Source organism: Coregonus clupeaformis, chromosome 12 (genome assembly GCF_020615455.1).
Source record: "Coregonus clupeaformis isolate EN_2021a chromosome 12, ASM2061545v1, whole genome shotgun sequence".
Lineage (NCBI taxonomy): Eukaryota > Metazoa > Chordata > Actinopteri > Salmoniformes > Salmonidae > Coregonus > Coregonus clupeaformis.
This window is the reverse complement of record NC_059203.1, coordinates 54,635,677-54,653,620: the sequence shown is the minus strand read 5'-3', so window position 1 is coordinate 54,653,620 and position 17,944 is coordinate 54,635,677. Positions and strand designations below refer to the sequence as shown.

Here is a 17,944-nt window from a genome sequence, read left to right as displayed (position 1 = left end):
CTGGGAAGGCTTTCCACTAGATGTTGGAACACTGCTGCAGGGACTTGCTTCCATTCATCCACAAGAGCATTAGTGAGGTCGGGCACTGATGTTTGGCGATTAGGCCTGGCTCGCAGTCGGCGTTCCAATTCATCCCAAAGGGGTTCGATGGGGTTGAGGTCAGGGCTCTGTGCAGGCCAGTCAAGTTCTTCCACACCGATCTCGACAAACCATTTCTATATGGACCTCGCTTTGTGCACGGGGGAATTGTCATGCTTAAACAGGAAAGGGCCTTCCCCAAACTGTTGCCACAAAGTTGGAAGCACAGAATCGTCTAGAATGTAATTACATTTACATTACATTTTAGTCATTTAGCAGACGCTCTTATCCAGAGCGACTTACAGTTAGTGAGTGCATACATTTTCTATGCAAGTACAGAAGAGTAACAAAAATATTATTTGCTTTATTGTCCAATATTCACCAGTCAAGTAAAAAAAACACAAAGATGACAATTCAATGACAGTGAACCTTTATAAAATACAAAGGGATTTAGCAAAAGTATTTTTAGACATATTTTACAAAAACATTTTACACAACCATAACAGCCAATCCCCCAGTCCAGAATCATCCTAATGGTCTTTAGGGGCTTTGAAGTTTATGCATTGGGGCAGGTAGCGTTCTCCTGGCATCCGCCAAACCCAGATTCGTCCGTTGGACTGCCAGATGGTGAAGTGTGATTCATCACTCCAGAGAACACATTTGCACTGTTCCAGAGTCCAATGGCGGAGAGCTTTACACCACTCCAGCCGACGCTTGGCATTGCGCATGGTGATCTTAGGCTTAAGTGCGGCTGCTCGGCATGGAAACCCATTTCATGAAGCTCCCGACGAACAGTTATTGTGCTGACGTTGCTTCCAGAGGCAACTTGGAACTCGGTAATAAGTGTTGCAACCGAGGACAGATTATTATTTACGTGCTTCAGCACTCGGCGGTCCCGTTCTGTGAGCTTGTGTGGCCTACCACTTCGGGGCTGAGCCGTTGCTCCTAGACATTTCCACTTCACAGTAACAGCACTCATAGTTGACCGGGGCAGCTCTAGCAGGGCAGACATTTGATGAACTGACTTGTTGGAAAGGTGGCATCATATGACGGTGCCACATTGAAAGTCACTGAGCTCTTCAGTAAGGCCATTCTACTGCCAATGTCTGTCTGAGGAGATTGCATGGCAATGTGCTTGATTTTATACACCTGTCAGCAACAGGTGTGGCTGAAATAGCCGAATCCACTCATTTCAAGGAGTGTCCACATACACATATATATATACAGTGGGGAGAACAAGTATTTGATACACTGCCGATTTTGCAGGTTTTCCTACTTACAAAGCATGTAGAGGTCTGTCATTTTTATCATAGGTACACTTCAACTGTGAGAGACGGAATCTCAAAAATCCAGAAAATCACATTGTATGATTTTTAAGTAATTAATTTGCATTTTATTGCATGACATAAGTATTTGATCACCTACCAACCAGTAAGAATTCCGGCTCTCACAGACCTGTTCGTTTTTCTTTAAGAAGCCCTCATGTTCTCCACTCATTACCTGTATTAACTGCACCTGTTTGAACTCGTTACCTGTATAAAAGACACCTGTCCACACACTCAATCAAACAGACTCCAACCTCTCCACAATGGCCAAGACCAGAGAGCTGTGTAAGGACATCAGGGATACAATTGTAGACCTGCACAAGGCTGGGATGGGCTACAGGACAATAGGCAAGCAGCTTGGTGAGAAGGCAACAACTGTTGGCGCAATTATTAGAAAATGGAAGAAGTTCAAGATGACGGTCAATCACCCTCGGTCTGGGGCTCCATGCAAGATCTCACCTCGTGGGGCATCAATGATCATGAGGAAGGTGAGGGATCAGCCCAGAACTACACGGCAGGACCTGGTCAATGACCTGAAGAGAGCTGGGACCACAGTCTCAAAGAAAACCATTAGTAACACACTACGCCGTCATGGATTAAAATCCTGCAGCGCACGCAAGGTCCCCCTGCTCAAGCCAGCGCATGTCCAGGCCCGTCTGAAGTTTGCCAATGACCATCTGGATGATCCAGAGGAGGAATGGGAGAAGGTCATGTGGTCTGGTGAGACAAAAATAGAGCTTTTTGGTCTAAACTCCACTCACCGTGTTTGGAGGAAGAAGAAGGATGAGTACAATCCCAAGAACACCATCCCAACTGTGAAGCATGGAGGTGGAAACATCATTCTTTGGGGATGCTTTTCTGAAAAGGGGACAGGACGACTGCACCGTATTGAAGGGAGGATGGATGGGGCCATGTATCGCGAGATCTTGGCCAACAACCTCCTTCCCTCAGTAAGAGCATTGAAGATGGGTCGTGGCTGGGTCTTCCATCCTGACAACGACCCAAAACACACAGCCAGCGCAACTAAGGAGTGGCTCCGTAAGAAGCATCTCAAGGTCCTGGAGTGGCCTAGCCAGTCTCCAGACCCGAACCCAATAGAAAATCTTTGGAGGGAGCTGAAAGTCCGTATTGCCCAGCGACAGCCCCGAAGGATCTGGAGAAGGTCTGTATGGAGTGGGCCAAAATCCCTGCTGCAGTGTGTGCAAACCTGGTCAAGACCTACAGGAAACGTATGATCTCTGTAATTGCAAACAAAGGTTTCTGTACCAAATATTAAGTTCTGCTTTTCTGATGTATCAAATACTTATGTCATGCAATAAAATGCAAATTAATTACTTAAAAATCATACAATGTGATTTTCTGGATTTTTGTTTTAGATTCCGTCTCTCACAGTTGAAGTGTACCTATGATAAAAATTTGACCTCTACATGCTTTGTAAGTAGGAAAACCTGCAAAATCGGCAGTGTATCAAATACTTGTTCTCCCCACTATATATATATATATATATATATATATACATATACACACACAAAAGTATCTGTGATCAACAGATGCATATCTGTATTCCCAGTCATTTGAAATACATAGATTAGGGACTAATTTATTTAAATTGACTGATTTCCTTATATTAACTGTAACTCAGTAAAATCTTTGAAATTGGCGCATGTTGGGTTTATATTTTTGTTCAGTGTTGGCACTATGGTTACTTGATTGCTGAATTAGTGAAACCCAGACTTCTGTGACCAAGCAACCACAACAATGGCCACGCACAGTGTCAGACCCCCACCACTGACACGTCCAATCAATGTTTCAAAAACAATGTTGCAAAGCGAGAAGTTAGGTCAGCCAGAATAACGCCAGGGCTACTGAAATGTTACAATCATCGCATCCGCTAAACCCACCTATTACTTGTTCATCATGTATTCCCCAAACAGAGCAAAACATAATTTCAGTAACAAAATCTGATGACCCCGTGTGCACGACACCGGCTACGTAAACAGAGTCGTGCATTGAAATCCATTCACTAGTCCGATACTGCTGCATCTGGCTGCCTCCACGGTGGCCAAGATGCCGACTTCTTTAATGAATGGGTCTCTGAATTAATGATCATTTATTGACCATGGCCCAAATTAAACGCGGCTATCCAGTGAAAATAGAGTAAACTTCCTTTCGTTTTCTGTAATAAACAGTAGCCTACAAGCTGCGAATGGGTTACATTCACCACTTCCTTTTTAAAATCACAGCCTATTCACACATATATTCCATTACCTTACCTAGAATTAATAAGGGATGAGTCCCCCCCATAGTTTTCAGCTCCATTCGTACTCGAGAGCAAGACCCTTGGACTACTGTTGCGGATTTTGAATGTTTTACAACACTCCAGTCAGTAAATTGGCAGCAATATCCTGCTAACGCCAATTTGCTCCCAGCTCTTCTCCAAACCCTTTCCGTGGAGGGACTTGATAAATGATAACGACATTGGCATTGTACTGTACCATATGCGTGAAAGTCTGCATCTCTTAACTTCATAAATAATGGTCAACTGTCTTCATCGACGGTTTAGCAAAGATAAAGACAGCCCAATGTTTTATAACAAAGCACTGTTGCATGCAACACATGCATGTAGCCTTCAATCCACCCTGAAGTTTCATTATTAGGCTATTAACCATATCATACATACATTGTTATCTAAAAGTAATACTGTAAATACATGTAATATTGTCCAAAAGTTCATATCCAAAGGGTGTGGGCTAATATACACTACCAGTCAAAAGTTTGGACACACCTACTCATTCAAGGGTTTTTCTTTATTTTTACATTTTTCTACATTGTAGAATAATAGTGAAGACATCAAAACTATGAAATAACACATATGGAATCATGTAGTAACCCAAAAAGTGTTAAACAAATCAAAATATATTTTATATTTGAGATTCTTCAAATAGCCAACCTTTGCCTTGATGACAGCTGTGCACACTCTTGGCATTCTCTCAACCAGCTTCATGAGGTAGTCACCTGGAATGCATTTCAAATAACAGGTGTGCCTTCTTAAAAGTTAATTGTGGGGGGGTATACAGAAGATAGCCCTATTTGGTAAAAGACCAAGTCCATACTATGGCAAGAACAGCTCAAATAAGCAAAGAGAAACGACAGTCATTACTTTAAGACATGAAGGTCAGTAAATCTGGAAAATTTCAAGAACTTTGAAAGTTTCTTCAAGTGCAGTCGCAAAAACCATCAAGCATTGTGATGAAACTGGCTCTCATGAGAACCGGCACAGGAAAGGAAGACCCAGAGTTACCTCTGCTGCAGAGGATAAGTTCATTAGAGTTACCAGCCTCAGAAATTGCAGCCCAAATAAATGCTTCACAGAGTTCAAGTAACAGACACATCTCAACATCAACTGTTCAGAGGGGACTGTGTGAATCAGGCCTTCATGGTCGAATTGCTGCAAAGAAACCACTACTAAAGGACACCAATAAGAAGAAGAGACCTGCTTGGGCCAAGAAAAATGAGCAATGGACATTTGTCCTTTGGTCTGGAGTCCAAATTGGAGATTTTTGGTTTTTGTGAAACGCAGTGTGGGTGAACGGATTATCTCTGCATGTGTAGTTCCCACCGTAAAGCATGGAGGAGGAGGTGTTATGGTGTGGGGGTGCTTTGTTGGTGACACTGTCTGTGATTTATTTAGAATTCAAGGCACACTTAACCAGCATGACTACCACAGCATTCTGCAGCGATACGCCATCTCATCTGGTTTGGGCTTAGTGGGACTATCATTTGATTTTCAACAGGACAATGACCCAACACACCTCCAGGCTGTGTAAGGGCTATTTTACCAAGAAGGAGAGTAATGGAGTGCTGCATCAGATGACCTGGCCTCCACATCTGACCACTTTTTTATTGACCAAGTCACTGGTGCTTCCTGCTTTAGTTTTTGCTTGTAAGCAGGAATCAGGAGGATAGAATTATTGTTAGATTTGCCAAATGGAGGGCGATGGAGAGCTTTGTACGCGTCTCTGTGTGTGGAGTAAAGGTGGTCTAGAGTTTTTTCTCCCGTTGCACATTTAACATGCTGGTAGAAATGAGGTAAAACTGATTAAAGTTTCCCTGTATTAAAGTCCCCGGCCACTAGGAGCGCGTTTCCTGTTTGCTTATGGCCGTATAAAGTTCATTGAGTGCAGTCTTAGTGCCAGCATCGATTTGTGGTGGTAAATAGACAGCTACGAAGAATATAGATGAAAACTCTCTTGGTAGATAGTGTGGTCTACAGCTTATCATGAGATACTCTACCTCAGGCGAGCAAAACCTTGAGACTTCCTTAGATATCATACACTAGCTGTTGTTTACAAATATACATAGACCGCCACCACTTGTCTTACCAGAGGCTGCGGTTCTATCCTGCCGATACAGTGTATAACCCACCAGCTGTATGTTATTCATGTCTTCAAGATATTAGTTTTTAATGTCCCATTGGTAGAATATTCGTGCCTGTAGTTCGTCCACTTTTTTATCAAGCGATTGTAAGTTGGCCAATAGTATCGATGGCAAAGGCAGATTAGCCACTCGTCGCCGGCTCCTTACCAAGCACAGGGATGAGGGCCCTGTCGGGTGTCTGGAGCAAATCCCTCTTGTCCGACTCATTAAAGAAAAATTATTAGTCCAGTTCAAGGTGAGTGATCGCTGTTCTGATGTCCAGAAGCTCTTTTTAAGAGACGGTAGCAGCAACATTATGTGGGAACTCCTTCAAGACTGTTGGAAAAGCATTCCAGGTGAAGCTGGTTGAGAGAATGCCAAGAGTGTGCAAAGCTGTCATCAAGGCAAAGGGAGGCTATTTGAATAATCTCAAATATAAAATATATTTTAAATTGTTTAACACTTTTTTGGTTACTACATGATTCCATATGTGTTATTTCATAGTTGATGTCTTCACTATTATTCTACAATGTAAAAAATTTTAAAAATAAAGAAAAACCCTTGAATGAGTAGGTGTGTCCAGACTTTGGACCGGTAGTGTATATTGCAATATATCATAATAGAACGGAAATAAAACGACACTGAAGATCAAAATGAATACCCACTCTACTCACCCTGGCACCTTCTCCAAAGTAACCACTGTGACAGACAAGGTGTCAAGACCCCTTAAGACAATCATAATCCTGAATTCTGGTGTCAGATGACACACTAGCACAGTTCCCTCTTGTGCACTGAAGCAAAACAGTTGTAGAGGCTTGTGTTTGTCATACTTCAACAAACAAATACCAGTCATGGAGACAACGTCTAAAGTCACAAACTAACTACCTGTTAAACAAGCTTACCACTGCTGCATTGCCTGTGTAGTGGGAATCAACCTGACAATGCAAACAGAAAAGGAAGAACTGAACAACGAATGGTTTATTTACAGTAAAAAATTTGCTTTACATTTTATACAGGTGATTTTGATTTGCGTAAAAAGGCACTTGGAGCAAATATTTGTAGCAAATTAAAGCCAAAACATCAATAACTCCACCAATTCGCTGAAAAGGCACTACTAGGGAAAAATAAAGGATGACAAACAGAGAAACTCAATAAAAAGGACAGGAAAGGCCAAAGATTTATGATATGGTTTGTAAACAAATAAAAAAGACAAACGCATCACACACATCTGCCAGAATTCTACTTATCTGGTTAACTGTCAATGTTGCCTTTCTCCGACCTACCTCCTCATATTTACCAAAAACTAGAACATTGGTTTGATCTGGCTGCTGTAAGTCGCTCTGGTTAAGAGTGTCTGCTAAATGACTAAAATGTAAAAGTATACTAAAGGCCCAAGATATCAGATATCAGACTGATAGGAACAGATACTATACTTTATCTTAACCAAGAGGCCAGTTTAAAGGAGGGTGTGGAGCAACATTGAAGCAAAGTCAACTCCCAACCTTGTGAAAAGACACACACACACACACACACACACACACCTGTCCTTCATATTCTCTCAAATAAAAGTGAGGGACAAGTTATACTTGAACATAAAACATACAAAAGAAAACAAATATTCACCCTCTCCAACACAAATAAAAAAGTAAGGCATACAAATACTAAACTTTACACCTAATGTTGGATGACTCAATGAGATGATGAATGATGCTGGGCAGGAGTTAGGAGTAGTGTGAGGTGAAGGGTCAGAGATAAGGGGAAAGGTTGACAGCGAGATATTGACATCCAGATTATTGTAAAGATTGAGAGAAATTGAGAGAGATGGACATATAAAGATGAGCGGACCGCCACCTTAAGGTGTTATAACATGGAATGCACATCATTTTCACCTGGTCAGTGACAGCAAAAGAGGTATCAATACTTGATCAACGACAAAATGAAGTGTCACTTCTGACTGCATAGTTAAAGTATCCAAAAATTAGTAATATTGTCTTTGTATCTAAAAAAGTATGTGCTGGTCAATCATTGACTTGTGATAGTTTGAATCTATACATTTGGTATGCAAAATGTGTAGGTAACGTACAGCATCATTTGTGTCAAGCAACCTGTCAGTTGACAGAGCTCCCCCACCTCACATTTCTGTTGTCACAATCATTCTATCCAGGGAATGTAAGGAGCCTGAGTGTGTGTGAGAGAGAGTGTGTATGTGGTCCATCTCACTGCTAAAACTGCACCCATCCTTTAGCAGTGTCTTGACTGGAGCTGTGGAGAAGTGGAGATGCAGAGAGGATGATGAGGATAATGACAAATGTGAGAAAGTCAATAACAACAACAACATGGATGGAAGACAATAAAATGCCATCATCCCCAAACTGTTTAAAAGCTTCACTCAAGGAGATGAGAGACTTGAACCCATCAGGGATTTGAGCTAGTAACCCTGTGATCCCTAGTCAGTTTCCCTTGTTACAACACCATTCCGAAGGCCTGCCAACTTCTTCAGTCTAAACCATTAGCTCTTCTAAGACTGACCTGGCGCCAGCCGCTGTGAAGTCTCCCCACAGGTCTGCAGTAGGCTGGGCGGCAGGGACCCGGCCTCCGAAATCTAAAAGAGAGGCTGGTGGGGGTGGGGTAAAAACAAAGTCGATTTAGAATGCAGGCAGGTTATCCATGTTAAGCTGTGATTGGGCAGTGGTAATGGGACATTTGGGTCATTGAGCTCTATAGCCTAATGAGGTTACCTGTGTTGGAGTATGGAGGTGGAGGTGATTGCTGGCCACCAGGAAGGGATACAAGGACTGCACCCTTAGCCATTGGTGGAGGAAGGAGAAGGCCACTACCCATGGGGCGAGACTTGGCACCTGGATCCTTCTTCTTTATGTTCTAAGACAAAGAAGAATTATTCCATTTTAAATGTCTTTCTCACTTTTTCTTTATCCCATTTTGTTTCTCCTCTCCTTTCAACATGTTTCCCATCTATTTCTGTAACCTCAAATGCTCACCCCAATGCTAATCTTGATAGTCTGGCCCTCTTTAAAGCCTAGGTCCAGTTTGGGTGCTGTGCTTTGAGACGCTTCCTCTTTCGCCAGCTCACCTTCCTGTTTTACCCACCTGTAGAAAAGGACACAGAGAGATTTGTTAGATTTTATTTCATGCTCCAATGTGAAAATCTCTATTGAAAATGGATGTTGATGCCCAGACCAAAGAGAGGTTGACTCACTTGAAGTGGTCTTGAAGAGCCACATTGAAGTCAAAGGAGTCCCCACGATCAGCAAACCCCAGGCCAATAAATGCATGTCGTCCTTATAAACAGAAGTGCATGAGAAGACATATGTACAACATACTGTATTTAAATTGCCAATCTGCAATTAACCTTTCATACCACACTGTACGGTTTCCACCGAAAATATATTTTCAGCATAGCATATCAGATTGCATGGTGATGTATTTCTGCTGTTGTCTTTCTGATGTGAAGGCACCTTACCACTGCCGTCCTCTATCCGCACCACAAAATATCTGCTAGAATCTGTGACTGCCTCCACCACACATCCAGGATACTGCTCCACTGGGGCTTGGGCAAACAACTCTCCTAAGAAATACAGAATTAATTTAGCCTCAAAGCTGGATATCATGGTATGCATCGGAAGCAGAAAAGGTGACAGCCTGTACAGACATGAGTGCAACAGCAGTATTATAATAATAATAATAATAATAATAATAATAATAATAATAATAATAATATAATATGCCATTTAGCAGACACTTCTATCCAAAGCGACTTACAGTCATGCGTGCATACATTTTTTTTTTGTGTATGGGTGGTCCCGGGGATCGAACCCACTACCTTGGCGTTACAAGCGCCGTGCTCTACCAGCTGAGCTACAGATGTAGTCATGACCGTCGGACAGCTAGTAGTTAACCTACCTGAGTTTTTGTCCTCTAGCTTGATATAGGCAAGCTTTCCTATGGATATGATTTTCATCCTGCCGGTCCATGCTGGCTCATCCAGCTTCCAGTCAGCTGCTCTGATAAACAAAGAGAAGCACCATACCTGCATGTCATGACTCCACTATGTTACAGGGCTATTGAGCCTACTACACTAAAACCCACAATCAAACTGTACTGCAATAATTAGTCCAATCTCAAACTATGCAACAGAATAGGAGTCTTAGGCTACATAAAGAGCATGGGAATACATGGATTGACATTAAGGTCTGAAAAGCACACTCTCACCCGGCAAATCAGGAGTATTTTTTAGTTTTCTGGTTGCCCAAAGAAGCATTCATTTTTTATTGGACATATAAGAGCATACAATTTACAACTCTTGACATAAGTACAGATATCCTTCTTTTTCTTATTAGAAACAAGACTCCCCCTACCAGACTACTAGAATTATTTACATTTTGGTTGTTATCAGGAGGGGGAAATCTGCCCAATGAGGCAACCACAGAGCAAGCTAGCACACTTGGTTTATACCTGAAACATTTGGGGGTTTAGTTGGGACAATTACAGTTGGGTAGAACTGACACATTGAAATGAATGATGATCTCTGTGTCTGTGTACTCTTTAGATAATACAGATCTAGCTATAAATGGTATTAGCTACATATCTTACATTAGAACCAGGACCGATTTTCACTAGACACACTTTTCCACTTTCCTCTGTAATGTTAGCTAGCTATAAACATAACCAAATATGTTTTATTACTAAACCAAGTTAGGCCTCAGCCCATCGTGTCAAATGGGAACAAATGAGTCATAGTGGGAAGAACAAGCAAGGAGGTGGGCAGAGCAAAGCACGAGCTAGCGGCATCCTATCGGCGCGTTCTAGCAGGCATTTGCATATCTCCGTTAGGGAACGCCTACTATGTGAAGTGCGCGTGTGCAATAACTCAATTCGCCTTTGCACTCATTCTAAACAACGCTATTTTTACAAACTTTGGCAAAGGGAAAGTCTACAAAACTTAGTCCACTCTGTTCGTAACCGGTTCTAGTTTTGGGAACAGAAAACTGTATTGAAATCAAATGTTTAGTCGATGAGAAAATTAGCCGAATCTCGGCCAAAATCCATCTCGTTTAATCTTCTTCCATTGCCGGCCACTAGGCTTCCTCTCACTACCATATGTGGTAGTGAGTGAAAACGCCAAGCGGATGCTTCACATTTATACATCCGGTGAAATATCTGTCATTGTTCTGTGACATAACTGTACCACGACTAACTGACTGCACGTTTGAGCCACCGTAGAATGTCCCGTGCTCCCTGCTAACGTTTCCTGTAAAATAATTTGACACAGCAGCAGTGTTTAGCATTGCACATAGCTTGAAAATAATACTGACATGCCTATTTTAACTTTTATGAGTTAACCATATCTCAGTCTAACTATTACAGATGTATAGCTAGTTAATTTACCTAGCTAGCTCGCCAGTCGTAACTCATTTGGCTAGCATTAGAAGCTAGCTAGCAAATTAGCTAACTAACGTCAGCTAGCTAGCAGCTAGAGAGCCTAAGAGTGCCACTTTATAAAACACGTATTGAAAGTTAACTAGCTAAATTAATTAAAACGTTATTCCCAAAATAATCTTAATCTTCTCGCCATTTTATGCATTCAATAACTGAATCATGTCAAGCTAACGTTAACTAGCACCAACCTTGTCTTGATGGATCCTCCTCTCCACTTCTTCAGGTTGACATTTGAGTAACTTAGTTAGAAGAAAAAGTATTAACAAAGGGCGGGCCGCAAAAAAACTTACCGATATCCACGGTTAGTGGCGCGGGGTGGGATCTTGTACACATGAACCTCTGGCTTTACACAGATCACTGACTCGTAACCGCTCTCGTCTGCCAGTGCCATTTTGGCAAGTAAAAACTTCCAAACTTCTAACTGCCATGGGGGGAAGGTGAACCCACTCTGCACTGTACAGCTCAAGAGCGACTCTCTTGGAGAGGATGATTACTACAGTAGCTTTCAAAGACCCACATCTTGTTATGGTCCTTATGACACTAGCTACGTTTCCATCCAATAATTGGCGACATATTTTCATGGCGAATACTCTAAATTCCGCATAAAAACAATATGCTTATTTTCCCACCAGAGATGTTTCCATCAAATTGACTGTGCGTGATGACGTGGTGCACAGAAAAATACATTTTGCTGTTAAATTCCTTGTACCGAATACAAAATACAAATTAAAAGGGTTCTCATAGCCTTTTCAACTCTCCTGATGGTTTTGTCACAAAAAACTTTGGTTTATATAGTCTGGTATTGGCACGTGCGCTCAAGCAAACCGTGCTATCTTGCGCGCTCTTGGCTAGAGCACACTTATAGCCTACATTATGATATTATAATTTTTATTATGGACATAAGAGAGAGATTATTTTAATTGTCAAACGGCAGCTAAACATCGATTATCATGTCATCAGAATAAGACCCTCTATATTTATTGGAAAGGCGCATCAAGCTCATCACCTTGCACTTTCACCATCCTGTGAAGTTCATCATAATGTATTTAATCTGTAGCCTAATAAACTGCATGCTTTCCGGACGAGTTGTAGTGGGAGGACCACACCACATGTCATTGCGTGACTCCAAGTTTACTTCGATATGATAATATTTACACCGAGATTTCTCGCATAATTAATTTTACCGACACAAAAAGATCCCACATTGTCTAGCGTATTTTGTTTTGTCATATGGAACGTTTGCCGAAAAATGTTGTTTCCATCAGTCCTGTCATGACATTTTATCCGACATGTAGCGTACTTTACTCGCATAAAAAGGTTGGATGGAAACCTGGTTTATGATGTTGATGATGATCGGCTATCATGCTGTGTGGTGTCTAGTGATGCATGCTTCTAGAACTACTATGAAAATAGTGTCATCACACTGATAGATTAATTATTAATGACTCATTATTACACCCTGAAACGGTGTATAATGTGTTAGAAATGTGTGAGTGTAGGACCAGTAAAGACTACTATTTAGCAATGTGAGTAAGAGTTAGGCCAGACAACAAAGGACAAGGAGAAAGGCTACAGGCAACTGAGAAACCAAGATAACTGAGGAATTTAGGGAGGAGAGAAACTGTTATGAAAACATGGTGCAGAATATTGTGAGAACGGAAATAACGGAGGAATGCAGGGAGTAGGCTATAATAAGAAAGTGTGTATGTATGTGTGTGTGTATGCATGTGTGTGTGTGTGTATGTATGTGTGTATGCATGTGAGTATATGTGTGTGTGTGAACTGATGGTCAGGAGAGCAGTTTTAGAGTGGAAAACTACAGCCCGCCTACAGAGGGGAGGGATTTTTTTTTTGTATGACGTATGAGTATAAAAGATGGACTCTGAAATTGTGATGGCAGAATTCTCAATGAATAAAGATCTCTGACTATGCAGATCGGGACTCTGTCCGTTACTTAAATCCCAAAAGATTTACAACCTTTTGGGAGACGCACAGAGACACTGAAATAGTTTGTTAAATAATTCACATAACAGCTTGGTCCTTCGAGGCCGGACTCCAATACCTGCTTCTGTCATTCCAGGTAACTCTGAAAACCGTCGACGGGCGAATGATATATTCGTAAATTGAAAGTCCTGCCCTTTGACATTAAGGGTTAAAACAGGCCAGAGGACACCTGATTAATGACAGAGACGGTGACGGAATCCAAACCTACATTGAATCTCAGCTGCAAGGATAAGGTCAGTAGTCTTTATTCATTAATTGGGGCAGTCTGGGATTGCTCAGCGTGGATCCGTAACGATTCACGGTAATAGGCCATTACCAAAATAAACTACCCTGTATTCAGAGAACCTGGGGTTAAAGAAATACAGGGAAGAGAAGGGATTTTTGAGTTGTACACCAGAAGGAATTAAAATAGCATGTGTGAGAAATAGTATATTAGTAAAGTCAAAAGTCACAAACAACTGTAGATTTTTCTGTAACTCTATCCGTTCTGGAGCCTTACAAACTCCGGGTTACCGATGGTGTTAACCAATAATCATGTATGGTTGTATACGTGTGAGACCTAATATTTGCTCAAAAGTCACATCTATGAATAATTCCAGGTGGTTGTATAGAGGAGGGAGAACCCATTCCTGTTGTATGAGACTGTCAGGAATGATCAAGATTACATTGTAACTTGTTATATAGAAGAGGGGCTAGACACAAAGAGACTATGGCTTTTGGAGGCTCGGAAGACAGTCAGGAAAGACTAGAGAATTTAAACACAGAGAGTTGAAGAGTTAGAGAGCTATAATAAGTCAGGGAGGCAGAATAGGGGAGAAGATAAGAGGAAGTGCTTTAACTGTAACAAGGAAGGTCATTTTGCAAGAGAGTGTGGGGCCCCGTGTAAATACTGTAACAAAACAGGTCATAACCATCGCGACTGCAGAGAGAAACAAAGGGGCAGTGTCCGGGAAATTACAGTCTATTTTTTTGGTTCCACGGGTAAAAAGTTTGAAGAAGTGATTTGTGTCGATTAAGAATTGGCTAAAAACACCACGAAGGGATTATTTGAGAGGTACCTATAAATTTCTAACGATATATACGTATGAACTTGCTCACCCAAACGTAGACGTATGTCATGGGTGAGAAAGTAGAGAATATGAGTTTAAAGTTGTACCGTTGTTGGATCATGTGATAAGATTTAATGGGTAATCGGACCATAACTAATGTGGTTATAGAAGTAATGTATAATATAGTAGACAGCCAATTTAGGGTTCCATTGAACTATTATGGTTTATTGGGCATTTCAATGGCATAAGGTGAAATCTGTATGTATGAGTGGAATTCAACGGCTGGTATGGGTGGTAACCGGATACTACTGAGTATTTGGTTTGGTGATGTTGAATGGAAGATTTGTAGCGTGGTTTGGGTTAAATAGAAAGGCTCACTTATTCAACAGGAATAGGTGCAGGGAGAGAGTTTTTGTGTTGCCGAATGAGGTGAGTTAAAAACTACTGAGAATAGAGAAGTATTATGGACATACCATCGTAATAAATAAACTGAACCAAAGGGGGGGAGACAGTACATAGTTCAAATGATAGGAATACAATTAAAGTTATGCTTATCAACGATAGCAAGTATTTGTTTTATTAATTAGGTCCTAATCAGAGAGAACAGTTAAAGAATTTGAATAGCGAACTGAAAATTGCTATAGAGTTGGGACAATTATTTGAATTGAGAAATAAATAAATAAAAATAATTTATGTTCTAGATCACGGGTAAAAGAGTTGTACTTGCTTGACGGTATCGAGCAGAAGTTTGAATAGTTGAATGAAAAGCATTTCTTTGACAAATTCTAATGGTTATTACTTTATTGTATAGGTTGGGTAACACCAGTGGTGTATGAAAATAATTGGTGATTTCTAAAACGATAATCTGTTTATGGTACGTTGAACAATGGGATATAGTTGTGACTATTAGGATGATGAATTGAATAAACATTGGTTATAAGTATGAAGTTATTAAACAATAGGTTTATATTTTTAAAAAACATCAATGCAACAGGTTGCGATTATTAAATTAATAAAAAGGGGTTATAGGTTTATATTAGAAGGTGTAGTGAACTTAATGAAACGTGGTATTATATAGTGTCTTCCAGGATTGATGGAAGTCTCCTATAGCATTATGTTAAGGGGATGCCTGGGATAAAATATAATGTCTTACTTACACGGAGTATGTGATTGTATTGGCTAATGAATGAAATATGACATTTACAGGGGCGACAGGAACAATAGAAGGGGAGACAGATTTTCCTATGGTGTTGATCAAATAATTGATAATGGATCATTTGATATGAGATCACATTGTCACGCACGTTGACTGATGACTCGTGGAACCAAGGCGCAGCGTGATAAGCGTACATTTGATTTAGTACACAACACACGAACAAAACAACAAAACGAACAATACGTGAAGTCCTGAGGTTACAACAACACAAACCTTTACGGAACAAGATCCCACAAACTAACTGGTGCCAACAGGCTGCCTAAGTATGGTCCCCAATCAGAGACAACGAGCTACAGCTGCCTCTGATTGGGAACCACCCTGGCCAACATAGAACTAAACGATCTAGAACAAAAAACATAGAAAACGAAACATAGAAAATCCACACCCTGGCTCAACATTTAAGAGTCCCCAGAGCCAGGGTGTGACACACATGGAGCAGATTTAGGGGTTCAATAATCATTGTGAGATTTAAAGAGGATATGATCTGAAGGGTAATCAATTAAACATTATCATTGTATACTCAAGGAATTTTGAGTGGTTTTATTGATTAGTTATGAGGAATTAGATTGATACAAACGATTATTGATGAGTTAGGCATTATTTAGGTCATAAAAGGGAGCTACCAAATTAAGTGGGGCCTGGCTATGTTTGGTTGTTGTTTTTTAATTGGGGTTTTCAAATAAAAAACAACACACCTAGTATGATGTTTATAAAGGGTTGTTGTTTCAATTTTGGGGGGGTTTCAGCAGGTCAAGGGTGATAGGTCTTGGAGGAGCACGCATAGTGAATTTTATGGAGTTTTTCAGTTTTGGCTGAGTTTGGAGTATATATGATTTCTTATGAGAATGAATGTCATGAGGACTTAATGAACACTTGGGATAAGTAACATTTGTGAAATATTTAGAATGATGGTAATGTTTGGTATACTATGGGATGGAACAGTTTGTTGAATAATTTCAATTGCCTCTGAACTCTTGTTTTAACTTTCTGGTGTTAATTAATCATCCACACTGGTAAATTCTAAAGGCATGAGAGGAGGACTTTAAGATAGTTTATTTTACCAAATTGAGGGTAATTTATAATACTCTGAAAAGTGTGAAGAAGATTATAATTTGGTAATAATATATATGGTTTGAACCATAAAATAACAGAAGAGAGAGAGAGCTTTCCCTGAATGAGGGATACCTGTTGCTAGTCAATTGTACTAATCTTTTATTACTTTTACGGGATAGAAGTAAGTTGAGGTATTATCAAATGTTGTCATTTAAATTTCATTTTTTTATTATGCTTTAATAAACAACAAGTTGGTATTTGAAACTAAATTAATGCAATGAGCTGCAGTAATCAGAGGAAGGCACAATCTAATGCGAAACAGCTATTACCTAGATCATTTATTTAGTAATAAGATCAGGAAGATAGGAGCAATAAAGAAGCAAGGGACAGTCTCAAAAATAAATAAGGGATGGCAATTGGATGATAAATTACCAATATTACCTAAGTGATTGTTTAGGTAGGTGGTAATATTGACACATGGGCAGTGACATGTGTCAAGAGGAGGGATGGATGGTAGAGCAGATTAGACAACACTTTGTTGCATATGGGATTACTAATTATAAAAAATAAAAATAAATGAAAAATGTGTTCAAGATGTGTTATCTGTGCTCAAAATAATCACCAGGGTAGACAAAGGGCACCTCAGGGTGAGTATCCTCCGGCTAAGTACCCTTTCCAGCAATTGGAAATGGATTTTATAGAGTTATCACGGAGTGAAGGGAAGAAACTTAGAGTAACCCCAGATAAAGATGGGTTATCCCCCTTTGAGAAAGTGTTTGGAAGACCTTACAGAATGCCACAGTTGGCAGGACCAGACAGGCAGACATAGAACTAGAGAGCACCCTAGCAGAACACGTGAGAAGGTAGTTTATTAACCACACCTGTATGTCAGAGGTTTTGTGCCCCACAGGTGAACTAAAGGAGAAGGTGACCCACTCTATATAACCTGGAGACTGGGTGTGGATCCAATCCTTAAAGAAGAAAAACTGGAAGCAGCCCCGTTGGGAAGGTCCATATCAGGTCCTGTTGGTGACGGCCTTCGCTGTAAGAATTGCGGAAAGATCCACCTGGGTGCATGTCACACACTGTAAAAAGGTAAACCCAGCTACACCTGACGAACAAACACAGAGTTAGGAGAAAGAACCGATCACCACTAGGGCTCAGGGGTTGGCTCCTTAACGAAGATTCCCTTACCCTGTCTGATCATCCCTGTGTGAGTTCGATAGAAGGTAAAGCAATGGGTTGGCCTCTGGCGTCTGACATGTTCTCAGGGCGAGGGTGGGGATTCACAGGTCTCCTGACGGTAGGTAGCTATCTGATTGTGGGGGCCATATTCCTAACACACT

The 17,944-nt window shown here is 40.7% G+C and overlaps 1 protein-coding gene and 1 pseudogene across 2 annotated transcripts; both read right to left on the bottom strand.

Moving 5' to 3' along the window:
* Nucleotides 1-6,779: 6,779 nt before the first annotated feature.
* LOC121577668 (adaptin ear-binding coat-associated protein 2) lies at nt 6,780-11,722 on the bottom strand. Of its 2 annotated transcripts, none has more exons than XM_041891437.2 (8): nt 11,567-11,722; nt 9,741-9,841; nt 9,301-9,405; nt 9,037-9,118; nt 8,819-8,927; nt 8,558-8,699; nt 8,349-8,433; nt 6,780-8,081 (listed from the first exon to the last, which is right to left on the bottom strand). In XM_041891437.2, exons 1-8 carry the CDS (start codon nt 11,665-11,667, stop codon nt 8,042-8,044), a joined length of 765 nt encoding a protein of 254 aa, XP_041747371.1. In that variant the 5' UTR covers nt 11,668-11,722; the 3' UTR covers nt 6,780-8,041. The 2 variants fall into 2 exon arrangements, with proteins under 2 accessions (XP_041747371.1, XP_041747372.1); XM_041891438.2 differs by lacking the exon at nt 11,567-11,722 and adding an exon at nt 11,465-11,559.
* On the bottom strand, nt 7,165-7,286 carry LOC121578825 (annotated as a pseudogene).
* Nucleotides 11,723-17,944: the final 6,222 nt, after the last annotated feature.

Excerpts from the sequence above, each read along its gene's own strand:
- LOC121577668 (XM_041891437.2), bottom strand. The coding sequence starts at position 11,667 with ATGGCACTGGCAGACGAGAGCGGTTACGAGTCAGTGATCTGTGTAAAG. Across the intron at positions 9,406-9,740 it reads GCTAGAGGACAAAAACTCAG|GAGAGTTGTTTGCCCAAGCC; the intron begins GTAGGTTAACTA and ends TGTATTTCTTAG. Across the intron at positions 9,119-9,300 it reads GCGGATAGAGGACGGCAGTG|GACGACATGCATTTATTGGC; the intron begins GTAAGGTGCCTT and ends TCTGTTTATAAG.